This window comes from Rattus norvegicus, chromosome X (genome assembly GCF_036323735.1).
Source record: "Rattus norvegicus strain BN/NHsdMcwi chromosome X, GRCr8, whole genome shotgun sequence".
In the NCBI taxonomy this organism is placed as follows: Eukaryota; Metazoa; Chordata; class Mammalia; order Rodentia; family Muridae; genus Rattus; species Rattus norvegicus.
In genome coordinates, this window is record NC_086039.1 from 108,470,089 (window position 1) to 108,485,502 (window position 15,414).

Sequence of the window (15,414 nt, forward strand, 5' to 3'; positions counted from 1 at the left end):
CAGTTAATAATATTCATCAAAATCACTTTTAAATAAATGATTTTTCAGTTAAGTATGTAATCTTTTTCATGTAACAGCTGCCATGTTTTATTATGGAAAATTTTTGTGCCAATATTACAGATATTAAGTCACAAAAACATTTCCCGGAAACATTTTAAAATAAAGATTTGATTTTATATGAGTTAATGATTTCTTTTTAGTAAAATATAATATTTGTATTGCCAGAAGAACACACTCATTCATTTTTCTATAACTGCTCTCTGAAAGTGAAAAAATGGATTAATTTAATCTTAAACTTTCAGTCCACAGACCATTTCAACAGACATGAGCCAATTAACTATTAAAAAGGAAAATAAAACAAAAAGAAAAAAAATCCTTTCCTGGACAATATAATTAAACCCCACCATGCTGCCTTCTTGATTACCTCGTTTCCTGATATGAAAAGGAAAGGCTTGTTGGGTGGGGATGGCAGAAAGAAGCTTGTGCTATCACGAACTAACAGAGTTTTCTCATTCTTCAGGAGAGTCCGTCTCTAATGAAACCCTCTAGACCAGGGGTTCTCACCCTCCCCAATTCTGCGATCCTTTAATGCGGTTCCTCATTTGTGGTGACCCCCAACTATAAAATTATGCTACTTCATAAATAATGTTGCTGCTGTTATGAATCGGAGTATAAATATTTTGGGAGATGGGTTTGCCAAAGGGGTCATGGCACACAGGTTGGGAACTGCTGCTCTATAACATTTCTCTAGTTCTTAAACTCAAATGAATCTTTAGAAAAAAAAGGAATTCTTATTAATCATCACCCTCTACTGTCTTATGCTGCTATCAATTTTGACTGAGAACTTCACCCAGACACTGAAAATTAACATCCCATCCAAAATATTTCATATTTAACTACCCTGTCCTCCACTGTTTTGTGCATGATTAAAATTTGTTTTTATATCTAACAATACCGACACTGTTTGAAAAGCTCACCGGAATTAAAAATAATGTTTTTCACACAAGGAACTCTGGATCCTGATCCCAATTCTTCTATGATTGGTCTTAGTTGTGTGTTCTAAAGAAGTCATTAAACCTTTCTGGGCCACAGTTTTTTCATTTATATAAAGTAAATCCCTTGCAACACTAACAACTTTAATTTTATAAAGGAAACACTGGCTGGGAGCCTTGCGGTTTCATTTATGACAAAGAGGATCCCTGCCAAGAGAAAAATCACTGCAATTTTTCTTTATAACCTAAATTACCTTATAACACCCCTTCAACTCCACCCCAAAAGTACTGTTCGCTGTAGAAAAATAAGCCACACACAGGAAAACTTTGAATAATCTCATTCTTTGGCATTGTGTGGTTATTAACACTTCCCTTCTTCTTAGCTACTGTGTCAACTTCTCAATGTACATGGTATTTAATGAGAAGCTACCTGGAAGTAACTCTTTAGATCTAGTTTAATAGCTACCTTTGAACCCCATGACCTTCCTTATGTCCACCCCCATACACAAACAACACAAATTTTAACAACCACTAACTAGTTCTCACTGTCATTTACTAACTACCAACACGGACTAGGCACTATCCAAAGAAAGCTATACACTGCTTCTTTTAATCTTCTAAAAATTAAGGGTACGTATTATCTATCTTTCGTTTTTGAGAATGAAATTAAAGGCTCCAACAGACTAAGTGTATGCTAAAAAGAGGTACTAGCTTCACCTGAATTGTGTGTGTGTGTTTTATTAATCAATACACGGAGTGATAAATTTTAGGAGTATATAAGTATCTTATTCCTCAATGATCTTAAACTTTATAGCTTCACCATTTATTGATGACCCTTGCCTGAATCAGCTACTATATAACAGAAATACACAATCACGATTTCCCCATTGTCTTAAACAACTAAAATGCTGAATTTCATGGTATGTAAATTGTACCTCAATAAGATATTTTTAGAAAGTTAACAAAATAACCTGTAGTCTGTTTTGGTTCATTTTCTGCTAGTATATTTTTCTGCCAAGAAATGACTATTAGTTGAAAGAGTTTATAAACAATGCAGGGTATTCAAGATAAAGATGAACTTAAACATATTCCACAGAAAACTTGTATTATTAAAGCAGAGAGGCATAGAGGAAGAGACCCAACCTCGACTTGCCCAGTCTCTACAAGCATGCACACACGTGGCCTAAACACATGTCATGAACATATACATTTATACCTTCAAACAAAAAACATTCCAAAAAGAACGTTGCATTCAATGGTTATCTTCACTGAGTTAGTATGCCAGAAATTGTGCTGATTTTGGGTGAGAAGGGCTTTAGTATTTGTCTCTCATTTTGGGTCCAATTCTGAGTATACAAAATATATATGTTTTACCAAGATCAAAATTCTATATAAAAGATAAATTTAAAAGTCCTACTTCGGGGTTGGGGATTTAGCTCAGGGGTAGAGCACTTGCCTAGCAAGCACAAGGCCCTGGGTTCAGTCCCCAGCTCCAAAAAAGTCCTACTTCATTGATACTGTCAATACCTTACCTATACCCATTCCCCATTTTTATTAACTTCTACTTAAACTGTAGAATTTCTTCAGAGAGTATATGAGCATGAGCTGAACAACCCTTGAGCCAAGGGCTTAAGTCAGTGTGGTCCCTGAAAGCACAATGTGCGTTATACATTTTCATACCTACAACACTATGTATAAAGCAAACTCCCACCTGAATTATGGCTGATCCACTGCAGAGACTCCAGATGAGCACTCAGAATCCTGCAGATCTGCTCCAGCTGAAAACACACCAAAGTCTTTTAGATTATGACTATTGGAATGTAGTAAACAAAAAAGCAAGCAACACAGGAAATTGAAACTAGGAAGCAACATTTAATTTTGTTCTGGTAACTGGTGCATTGACAATGAACTACATATTAATGGGGCTTTGCCATTTCATACTTATATACTAGTTACTTTTATGCATTAGTTCAATCTATTCATTTGGTAACTGTCAAGAATAAGATCCCTACAAATCAATAAAAAACTGACAAGCACAATATAAAAATAAAGGACATTAAGAAATGTTTCAAAAGAAAACAAATTAATAAATCCATTTAAAATTAATAACAAAAATTTGTCAATCAAATCTGCACATTTAGGGGGGACACTCGCTTGTTAATGTAGTACAGACTGGCCTGAAAACTAGTCATGTAGCCAAGGCCCTCCCTCATCCTCCTGAATGATAGTAATATGCATGACCCCTCAAATTCATTATTTTAAAAATAATAACATTCAGTAGTCAAGTATAGGTTGATAACTCCTTACTCAAAATCCTGTGAGTAGAATTGTTTCAGACTTTCTTTTCAAATTTTGGAACATTGCATTATATATAGCGAAATATCCCAGATATGGGAAGCAAGCTTAAACATGGAATTATGCTGCTTGTTTGATCATTTGTTTGTTTCTCATGGGCTACTCTGACCACTGAGTTACACCCGAGTCTAGCTACACTCATATTTTTTGACTATGACCCATTTCATGGCTGTGGACCTATTTGTACATTATTTCTTTGCTGAGAGAGTTTTAGATTTTGGAGCACTTAAAATTTCACCATTGCAGATTAAGAACATTCAATTTACAAGTAGGAAAAATTTGCATGTTAATATACACTAAACACTAGTGTAAATAGGCCCAAATTTCCAAATGTACATTTGTATGTCACCTGTCAATAGTTTTAAAATATTTATAGCATTTTATACTATTCTACTTCCAGGAGCCAACACAACTCTAAATATGATTGATCATTACAATGCTATATTAGATATCCCCAAAATTGGAAATAATATCTCTATCAATAAAAATGGTAAATATATTATAAAATTCATCTCTAGCAAAATATCTTGGCAGCATTAAAACTCACATTGTCAAAGAATGATTTACATTTTCAGAAAGGGCCATGGATACAGAAGGTAAAAATCAATAGATTTATGTTTCAGATTTTGTATACATAGAAGGACTTTGTGTGTGTGTGTGTGTGTGTGTGTGTGTGTGTGTGTGTGTGTGTCAGGAGTGTAAAAAGACTAGAAGAAATACATTAATAGAAAAGGGAGGGATTAGTAATGTTGATGCTTTAATTTTATGATTTTATAAAAAATGTAATTGGGTAATAGACATAATATGTTCACAAAATTGTAAGTATTATGTGGTGTCTCCCATTCATCGAGAGACACACACACACAAACCCCCACACAAGCATAATGAAAGTCATTAAGTGCCAGCACTGTGAATGCTGGGACACAGCTCCTATTTTTGTACCGTGACTGTGATGATCATCACATTATCCATAAGAACATTATCATTCAGTAGGTGTGATTTTTCTGTTCAATGATTTATGCTAGCTGAAAAGAGGGATGATCTCTCACTTCCTTTGTCCTGCTATCACACAGTAATTACCCTTAACTCACTCATCTTAAACATCTCCATTATCCCGACCAGGACAAATGAAAACAAAAAGACTGTTTCCTAGTCACCAGGAAAACAAAATAATCGTGGGCCAAGTTGAGAAAACGACAGAGATAGATTTTACTAACTCTGTTGACTACACTTCTCAAATTAATTCAGCACTCCAGGACTAGACATCAGTTCTGCTGTGTCTAAATCTGCTTATATTTATCTATTCATCAGAAACCTATCACAACAAAACAATTTTGAATCTTGGAATTACATTCAGAATCTAATAGAAATGTATTTTGTCGACTCGTGATCATCTTTGTGAACACAGGGCAGATGGTAGCATTGGTAATTTCAGACTAATTTATATTTGTCATTGTTCAATTTTAGATTGATGCTAAGTACAGAATAGCACTGTTTTATGGCTGAAAGGGACTTACAGGTCATTTATTCTGTCCTTGACATTTTACAAAAGAAGGAACCGAGACCCAAGGAGATTATGTGACAAAATTCTAATAGTTTCTCGACTATAACTGGCTGTCTTTTCATAATTAAAAAATTCAGTAATAATATGTATGCACAGAAAAAACTGTCTGCATCTAACTGGACAAAGAGCTTGCTAGAGAATAATGGCCACTTATGTATATGTTATTCATTCTCATCTACCCAGATCTAGCCTCACTCCTACTTATAACTAATGAGAAAAAGCACAATAGAAGCTCCTACAATAGGAGATGCCTCTTAGCTTTAGTTCCATTGACTGGGAGCGGGGAAAAGAGGACTTCATTTAGGCTTCTGAGACAATAGGGAAAGGTAGGGGGAATATGTTCTTTATAATTGGAGTATAGACAACTGAAAGAGAAACCCCCCACTTCTTTCTTACTGCCAAATTGATTCACAGAATCTCAATTCTAACAGGATCCTCAGACATGCATTCCAAAAATATAACATATTTGCTTTATGAACTAAGTTAGATGCTGTAAAGCAGTTAGAAACATGACAACATTTAACAAAAAAATTTTTATGGGAAAATGTTGTCTTAATAGTTGCTATAATTTAAAGATATAAATTAGTGCCTACATATGTCCAACAGACCTAGACATATATGTTCATATTTATAAGACTGTGTAAATAACTATATGGTCTGAAAATTTAACTAGTACATAAAAAAGTACCAGGATCCATTTAATTATGCAGAAAGTAAGTCCTGAATAACATTGAGAGTCATTTATTTTATACTCCTGGGAATAACCACAAAAACCTCACAACTGTAAATATTTACTAAAAATTTACTGTCCCACTAATCATGCCTAAGGGCTTCATATCTCTAGAGGGCACATAAGGAGTACTCTGGAGAACAGGAGAATGTGACTAATTAAAAGACCCACGGAGGGCTAATTTCCTATAAAATCTTGGCTGTCTAAATCAAAAGAACAGGGACCGTACTGGTTCAGAAGCATCAGCAGGACGAATCACTGAATTCAGGTAAATAATGATGTCCTTGAGATCTTGAGACATCCTTTTCAGGTCAGCATCTATGACTTCAGCCAGTCTATAACTGCAAAGGGAAATGAAAGAGAGAAACAAGAAATGTTTTCTCCTGGTTGTTACTGACATATAGAGATTTTACACTCCTGGGAATAACCACAAAAACCATATAATTGTCAACTAGATCTGTCTCGACTCCCCTACATTCATTTAGTTTCCAGTTATGATCAAGGACATACAGTCTCACAGATTCAATGTTACCACCATAACCTAAGACTGCAAAGCAAAGACTTTAGCCTCTGGCTAAATTTCTGATGAGTATTAGAGCAAAGGAACCCTTTGGTTGAACCAAAATATATGCGATAGTCAGTACTGAGATTTCTTCAATGACGGAGAATACATCAATGCTGAGATTTTTTCAATGACTGAGAATACATAAACTTTCACATAGTAAAACATTACATGGTATACTATAGCAAGTAACAACGGATATTTTGAGAAACAAGCTTCACAATATTAAAAGGTAGATACATCTAAGTTTAGTTACAAACTGATCAGTGGCCTAAATTTTCAAATATTCTGCTCAAATTGTTTATGAGACAGAGAAGGGAGCGGGGAGTGATGGAGAAAGGTTGCTTCCTTGAGCTAGTCTGGTATATAGATATGTTTATAAGAATTCAAAGCCAAGAGAAGATTTCTCAACTTTATTATCTATAAAATTAAAAGATGCATTTAGATTTCTTGGTAACTACCCATTGCTCTCAGTGCCAAATTTCTTATATGTATTTGGTTGCCTAAAGTGTTCAAAATTCTGGTGAAAGTATTATTGTAATATAAATTTGAGTAGAGTACAAAAGAGCAGTTGGAAAGGAGTTAGTGTTTCTGAGGTTTTCTTCCCCAATCTACAGTTAATATCTTCTAAAAACATGTTTTAAAAACAAATGAAACAAAAACTATAGACTAAAGTTGAACATGGTGATACATTCCTGTAATCACAGCACTTCCAAGTATAGATAGGTGGGTCAAGCCTTTCAAGCCAGCCTTAATTGCTACATAGTTTGTGGGATGAGACCTTCTCCAAAAACAGGTGATAAAAATATAGCATGTGTCAGGTGTGGTGGTGCAAACCTACAAACCCTGTACTCAAGACGGGAGGCAGGTGGATCTCTATGAGTTCAAGGACAGCCTTGTCTATCTATGTAGGGAATCCTTGGCCAGCTTGGTCTACCTAAAGAGTTTCCCATGGATACATACCCAGATCCTATCTCAAACAAGGAAACGTGTGTGTGTGTGTGTGTGTGTGTGTGTGTGTGCGCGCGCGCGCGCGCGCGCGCGCATGCATGTGTGTTTCACAAAAACAATGTCAAAGAATAGAACAAAGGAAGACATGGAAAAAGGAAATAGAATGAAAACACAGACAGAAACAGGATTAGAAATAAAATGGAGGTCAGTACAGATTAGCTATACTTATCAACATTAAAATTCCTACAAAAAAACCCATCAACTTGTGAGCTTTATAACAAATAAGTTCAGCTGAGCACTTGCAAAAGCTCAGTGGGGCACTGTGATGAGTGCCTGCAGTGCCTGCTACTCACAATGATAAGGTGACAGAACCACTTTAACCCAGGAGTTTGACATAAACCTGGGCAAACCCGCTAAGAACCTGTCTTAAAAACCAGAAAAAAAATCCAAAACATAAAAGCCCCATCTTGATTCACTAACAAGCCACTGACAAAGTGAGCCCAAGTTAGTCGCAATTTAGATTATGTAGTATGTTCACACAACGTCTCTTAATGCTTTCTAAAGTGGCCTGATTATCAAATCACAGGTCCAGGGACAGAGTTACCATGGGAACCCTGACAGCGAACAGACACAAAGTAAAAACTGAACAGTACACAAATAAAACATACCTAGCTTGAAACCCTGAAAAAAATAACTACATTTTTGAAAGCCAGAGTTCATCCTCAAATTACCAACTGTGTATGAAAAAAATCAAATAATGTATGACTAAAACCACTGTATGAATATTAGGTTTAGAAGTGCCACTATGAGGCCAGAAATATTCCATAATACTATAACATCACAAGTAAGCTTTTACTTTCACTTTAAGAATACACTTGACAAATATAAAAACTTTATAGATAAACATGAGCTCGAGATTAATAATAGTGAATGAAATGCTATAAAACAGAGCTGCCAGAATGATGCCTTTCTTTGCAGGCATCCGTTAAAGACAAACACGGTGAAGTCAAAGCAGATGATAAATATCAACTAGAAGTTGCCCTTTCCTATCGATCTTTATTTTCTCTTTTGTGATTCAATTTTTCCCTCCTTCTGCCCAACTCTTCAATCTTTATGTACTTACATCATCTCATACTCCTTATTCACATACAGCAGTTTAAGAGGACCATTCTGCTCCTTCAAAAACTCCTCTATGGGAGCCAAGGTATGTTCCAGTTCCTTCTGCTGGAGCAGGATAAGATCCAATTCTTGTTCCAACCTGAATAAAACAAGCCGATGGAAGGGCTAATGCAAGCAATTTGGGGTAACTAATTAAATGCCAATAAATAGCAAGGGAAAACAAAAGAGAACAAAAGTATCTTAAGTATTTCAACCAAAGACATCAAGGGTCTACCTGCTCTGATCCCGTTTCACTCTTTCCACTTCGTTGTGCAAAAGAGCAATCTTTAAAGAGAAATAAGAACAAAGTTGTGTTGATATTCAAATTTTCTTAAAAATTTTACAACAATATACATTTTCTCGAACATCACTCTACCACCAAACACTTACTTCCAAATTCAGAGAGCATATTAATTCAGGAAAATGTTTTTAAGATATTCATCAATATTGCAACAGGAAACTAACTACAATACAAAAGTCTATTCTCATTTGCTTATCTAAAAGTTCTTGTACAATAAAGTGAGATTAATGAGAATATCTTCTTACCTCATTACTGGTCTCAATCAGTGCATGGTTCCAAACATTGAATTGGTGAGCCTGATAAAAGTAGTGTTTTTCTTGTTCTTGAAGCTGATAGTGCCAGTTGTTCACCATGCTATCCAGAGGACCATATGTCATCACAGGAGTCACTATTGAGCTAAAAACCATAAAAATATGGTCATATTTATTAAAGTATAATCTTATTTTAAAACAAACAATACAGGATAATGAGGGAGAAAAACCTGTGGGGAGATTCTCTACTATGATGTCTAGTAAAATCATAACATGCAAAGATGATTTTAAAACATCCAGTTAAATTCTCTGAAAATTATCCTAAGGAACTAGAGCAAATGGATACTTCTTAACATGTCTACTATATCAAAAATATAAACAGCTAAGCCAGGGCCACAGTCTGCTTCCGCTCTCCATGCTATGTCAGCACAGTATGATGGAGGCTATAGGAATTACTCATCTAAGTCCAAGTGTACTTCTGAGTATTAGTCACAAAAGACAGGCATCCCACAAGACCTGCAAGGAACCCTACAGAACTCTAACTCCCCTGAGGATTGTATTAAGAGCTGATCTTCTATATTCTGTGATCAGGGTAACTAGGCCAAACTCTGACTCTAGGGGTAGTATCAGTGGAGCTCTAGGGGAAAGTAATATGTTAATACTTTGCTGGCAGAAGGATGTAGCATTCTAAATTCCTACTGGGGTACTAATGGGGACATATAATGCCAGAGTAAAGCTAAATAATCTCTCAGAAGCAACAAAATTTAACAAGAGTGGGTAAGTCAGGATTAATTGGTAGGCCTCGCCATTTGCTGTGGTATCACAGGGACCCAATAGAGAATCTAACCTCTAAAGACTGAACACTCTAAGACAAATTGAGACTGGTAAGGACTCCCATTTCCTCCACTCTGGAAGTCAATTAAGACTTGAGGAGTTTAACCTGATCACTGATGGGCAAAACCAAAAGTAGAGGTGAAAGGACTATCCTCTTACACCCATGAGCCTTGTGTCAGCAAGGCCCAAAGGAGGGCCAAGCCACCATGTCAATAGAGTATCCACGAGGCCAAACAAGTAGCATAAAGGTAAAGTAGCTGGTATTCTGAGTCCTCTAAACGCATGGTCCAAGTAGTTGAAACTTTGCCTACTCCTATATCAACCAAGTATTGAGTTAGCTCATCACTTGCCTCTTCTTCTGGTGTTTCTAGTCCCATCTGCAAGCTGGGCTTACATTCCTACAAGAGCTAGTGACATGGGAATGAGTCAGCAGAGCTCAGAGTTGAACTTCCACATCACCTGTGTGCATTGAGGCAGTATGACTGAGGGTTCCATTTTTGCTGGGGTGCTTGGGGCAAGGTCCATTTGGAAGCGAAACACCCACTCTTTGCACTATATCTCAAAAAGGGGGCTATCTCATGAAAATAAAGAAGATATAAATAGGACCCAAACACTCCTAAAATAATAGACAAATGTCCATGACACCATAAAAATGATCCATATCAAGGACTAGGAAAATCACCACTCCAAAGAGAAAAGGCTAGAAACACACATAAAAGCATTGAGAGGTATCAGATGTTGGGAACTGCCTGAAAAGAATTTTAAAGCAGCCACTAAAAATTTCTGAAGAGGACAATTTTTAATCCTCTTGAAATTTAAAAAAACAAAGAAATGGGGATTATAAAAAACAAGTGGAAAATATACAACTGAAAAATAAAATGACTGGAATAATAAGCCCTCCTGAAAGACTTGATGCTAGCTAGAGTGAGCTTACAGAAAACAAATCCATGAACATAATGGCAGGTAATTAAAATGTACAGAACAACAAAGAGGAAACAGACAAATGAAAAAAACTCCTCTAGGGCATAGGAGGACAGTAATAGATGAGATAAAAGTATATGCAAGAGAAGTTCCAGAAAGAGAAAACAGGCCTGAAAAATTATTGGGAAGAAAAAGTGCAAACTTTCTGAATTTGGAAAAAGACATAAACATGCCATTTCAAGAGGTAAACAACCAGAAATAGGATAAATCACAAAAACCTTCCTCTGAGGCAGCTGTGATAGCCACCATGCTATGGAAAGGGCTCTAGAGAAATCCATGGGAAGACACAGTGTGACTGGACTTATGAAAGGTAAAGGTTTTATATATATGTATGCATGTATGTGTATATATTTATTCATATGTATATGTATGTATGTGTATATACATATTAAATCATGGAAGCAAAAATATGAAAAAATATGCTTAAAATAAGAAGAGCAACTGAATGATAGCTGGCTTCTCATCTGAAACGGAGAGGTTAGGAAGAAATTGTACACTTGCAAAGTACTGGAAGGAGGAAAAGAAGTGCTCATCATGACCTTCTTCGCATCTTCATAAATGAAGAGGAAATAGAGATATCTTATGGATATCTAAGGTAAAGCACTGCCCACAAATCTCCCCTTGAAGATCGACTCTGCAGAAGTTAATGGCAAGTCTTAGAATGTCGCCTTGAGAAGGCTGAAAAGAAGGGCAAAGCATCATCCACCCCCTGAAGGGGGTTTTGTAGATTGTTCTTGTAGGTGGGAATGAAAAACACAGCCTTCTGTGGTGTTGCATTCAATGTGCATGGAAGAGATCCTTGTGACAACAGCACCAACAAGATTAAAAGTAGGGAAAGTAAGTATGGGTTTCTCTACTTGAACCAAAATGGTAAAAAGTCAATACGAATAGACCGTTCAAAGTTATATATGCATACCTTTATATCTACAACAACCAGTAAAAATTAATAATAATAATAATAATAATAATAAAGTATTAAAAACACCATATATATACAACAAGGTAAAACTGCCTTAAAATATTCCATCAATAACAGTTAGATTAAAAACAAGGAGAAACAGAAGACAAGTCAAAAATAATAACTAAATAACCAAACAGCAGAGTCAAGCTCTGATAGTCAACAACCACAACACCTATAAACAAGCTAACTAGAGCAAATAAAACACAGTGATGGATATTGCAGTTTAAAAACATCCAGCAATATATGGCCCACAAGGAATCACTCCAAGGCTACGGAAAGGCTAAGGTAAAGGAGTTGAAGGTGAAAAGGTATTTTTTTAAAGAAAAGATTATGTTCCTATTACAGAACAACAAAAATTACCATCTGCAAAGTCAAGGGGGAATTGCAGAATAATAACAAAATCAAGATGTAAGGGGAGAGCTGCCAATCTAATGTATATGCAGCCAGACGGTAAAGCCTCCAAGTCCATAAGAAAAAGCTAGATACAGTATATAGCATGAAAAGGCAGGAGGGAAACTATTTAGGGGGAAAGAAGGGACTACTAACAAGACATGGATGTGGGAAAGGGGGGAGCAGCAGGGGTGCCAATAAAAGAAAATTGTATTATGTATGTTTGGAAATGTTACAGTGCTGTGTGGTAATAAAAAAAATTTTAAAAACAACTATAAAGGATGCTAGAATTTTCCCGAAAGAAAAAGTGATAAAGCTAAAGAGAGAAAATAAGACGAATCCAAAATTATTTGGTTGAGAACTTCAAAAAGCTACTTTCCAACAACCAAAGGAACTACTAGAATGAAATCAGACAAAACTCCAAAATCTTTACATAAAGTAACAGAAACACAGAGAGCATTAAACTTAATAAGATAAAACAGAATATTTAGGTTTCCATGGAACAGTTTGTAACAGACCATTTCCTCTCACACAAGAAAAAAGTGTGAACAAATATAAAATAGCTAAAATCATATGGAGCACGTTCACTGACTAGAACTAATTCAAGAAGAAAAGAAGACAATCTCAGAACACTTGGAAATTAAGCAACATACTGCCAAATAACCCAATGCTCAAAACGAAATCAGAGCATAATGAAAGATGCGGGCCACAGAAGAGCAGTGCAAAGGCTATTTATAGCCGTGCAGGCTGGTGTGAGAAGAAAGTGCCTCAAATCAATAGTCTAAGATCAGCCGTTAAGAAACTAGCAAAAGAAAATGAACCCAATACAATCAGGAGAAAAGAATCAGCAGTGGATAACAGTGAACCTGAAAACAGGCAAGTTTTACAGATTAATCAATGAAACAAATGCTGGTTCTTTAGAGAAACATCAATAAAATTCATATAAGAAACACAGAGGCCACCAATATCAGAAACGAAACAAGAATATCTCTCCAATGTAACAAGGACAGTAAGGGAGAAGCCCAGACAACTCGATGTCATGAATTCTGGACTTATTCCTTTAAAAATCACACACTGCTGAAGCTCATTAAAGATGAACTAGACAGTCTGGCTGGTTATGGATCCATTAAATACGTTTATTTTTAATTTAAAGGATTCTGCATGAGATGTGTCTGGGCACAAAAGTTTTCATTAAAGAAACATCTAATGACTCAGTACCAAATTGACAATTTCTTTGAGGAAACAGGAATAAGAATGCCTCCCAGAGCATTTTATAGGTTGTAAAGTTGGTCCTGATCATTGAATGTTGTTCTGTTATCAAGACCTAGAGTAGAAAACCAAATCCACATGTATATACACAAATACTAATATGAAAATACAAAAATAGATAAAATAGATATCATTATATCAGAACCAGCCAGAATGGAGAGTGTAAGGGGACAGAGGTAATGGATGACTGTAAGGTCATAGCAGGGTAGCTTTACATAGCAACTCACAGCAGTTATGACAGCATGCACAAGGCCTGTGCAAACCCAAACCAGTCCAATCCCCAAAATGGAGAGGGTAGACAGGCATGAAGTCTCACCCTTATCTACGCTGCTGGAAAGAAAGTCCACACATGTAATAATATAGTCAGGACAGACTGGACTTTTTGTTGGATGCTAAAAAAATGAAAGGAGAACAAAATGTTGGGTGAATGGTAGTGGGGTGGATCTGGGAGGAGCTGGAGGAGAGGATGTGTATGGATCAAAACACACTGTATCAAATTCTCAAAGAATGGAGGAAAAAATGAAAGATGTACATCATCATCAGACATTAAAATTCAAACCACAATAAGAGCATGTCACATCTGTGAGAAGGGTAATAAAATGTGTCCCATTGCCACTACTGAGCAAGTAAATATGGACAGTCTGGGTAACTGACACACTACTGGTAGGTGTACCAGAATGACACAGCCACTCAGGGAGAGTGTCAGGCACCTAAGAATAATAAATATACAAATGACACACTGACAAGCACCTACATGCCTAGACATTTACCCAATATACAAAGGACTTAGGTTCACAAAGGTACTTGTATGCAAATATTCACACCAATAGCCCCAAACATGGAATTAACCTAGATGCCTATTAACAAGTCTGTGCTTAAACAAACTACATTATACCCAGCATGTAATACCACTCAGAAAAAAAGAACAAAATTTTATGTAGAACTGAAGGAATTATGCTGAATGAAAACACACACATGCCATGGCTTGTCACCTATTTAGCATTTAAAAAATATTGTCAATATGGTAATGAAGAATATTAATTACCGCCCACTTAATGAAAGGAAGAGAGATGCACTCATAAAAGGGCACCATGTGGAATCCTTGTGGTGACAGACCTAGTCTGTAGAACTTTTAAAAATTATTTTTATATTTGCTTTTACTTTTTATGCTCATGTATCTGTGTGAATGTGTGTACATGTGTACAGGTCCCCATGGAGATCAGAAGAGGGTCTTGGAGACCCTGGAGCTGGGGTTCTAGGCAATTCTCAACAGCCTGATACGGATGCTGAGGTGGAAACACTAGTCCTGCAGAATAGAAGCGAGTCCTCCTAGCTGCTAAACTTTCTCTCCAGCTCCCTAAATTGTATGTTGACTGAATCAACGTCAATATTCTAGCTACTTCTATACTATAGTAATACAAGATTCTGTCATTGTAGGAACTATACAAAGGACACACAGGATGTTTCATATAATATGCAAATTTATATAAGTTCTAGCGTTCAATTGCTTGATTTTTTTTTTTTGTGGCACACAGACTACAAAGTGTATGACCATTAGAGGATTACCTGATCTCTCTGTGTTCCCATCTTCTATAAAACAGGACCCCAAAATAGTATCTATTTCATAGGATAATTATGAGTATTAAATGATATGATGTTCTTAAAGCATTGTCATCTTGCTAAACATGCAGAATTGCACAATAAATTATAACTCTTAGTAGTATTAGTAATGGCTGTATTGGAACAGTATAACAGAAGCTTGTTGACTGTTTACCATCCAGAGCTACATTTTAAAAAAATCCTTCCCTGTTCCCACAACTGATTTATAAAATACTAGTTTAGAGCTACCCAGCCTACTAAGTGATAAAACAAAACAGAAAATTTCAAATAGACAAGCTTACTTCACGGTCATGGTAGAAGGCAGAGAAGCCATATTGATTAAGCCAGTGTTGTTAAGCCATGGTGATGATGCAGGTGGTGTCAGATACAGGTTGAAGCCACTTGTAATTGTGGTAGTGGTATTGGTGGTGACCGTGGTAGTTGTAGTTGTTGAGGTTGTGGCTAGAAAATCAAATAGATAGTGTTGGTAAAATTTTATAGTGTTAGTAAGGAATG

The 15,414-nt window shown here is 36.1% G+C and overlaps 1 protein-coding gene across 4 annotated transcripts in view; it reads right to left on the reverse strand.

Annotated features, from left to right (window-relative positions):
• Nup62cl (nucleoporin 62 C-terminal like) overlaps positions 1–15,414 on the reverse strand; it is a 56,483-nt gene that overhangs the window by 13,046 nt on the left and 28,023 nt on the right. For all 4 annotated transcript variants that reach the window (XM_006234255.5, XM_006234254.5, XM_039100269.2 and 1 more), the window contains exons 3-8: positions 15,201–15,360; positions 8,859–9,009; positions 8,548–8,597; positions 8,278–8,412; positions 5,871–5,982; positions 2,704–2,770 (exon numbers count right to left, since the gene is read on the reverse strand). In XM_006234255.5, coding sequence (XP_006234317.1) covers positions 2,704–2,770; positions 5,871–5,982; positions 8,278–8,412; positions 8,548–8,597; positions 8,859–9,009; positions 15,201–15,360 — 675 coding nt within the window. The remainder of the gene's footprint in view (positions 1–2,703; positions 2,771–5,870; positions 5,983–8,277; positions 8,413–8,547; positions 8,598–8,858; positions 9,010–15,200; positions 15,361–15,414) is intronic.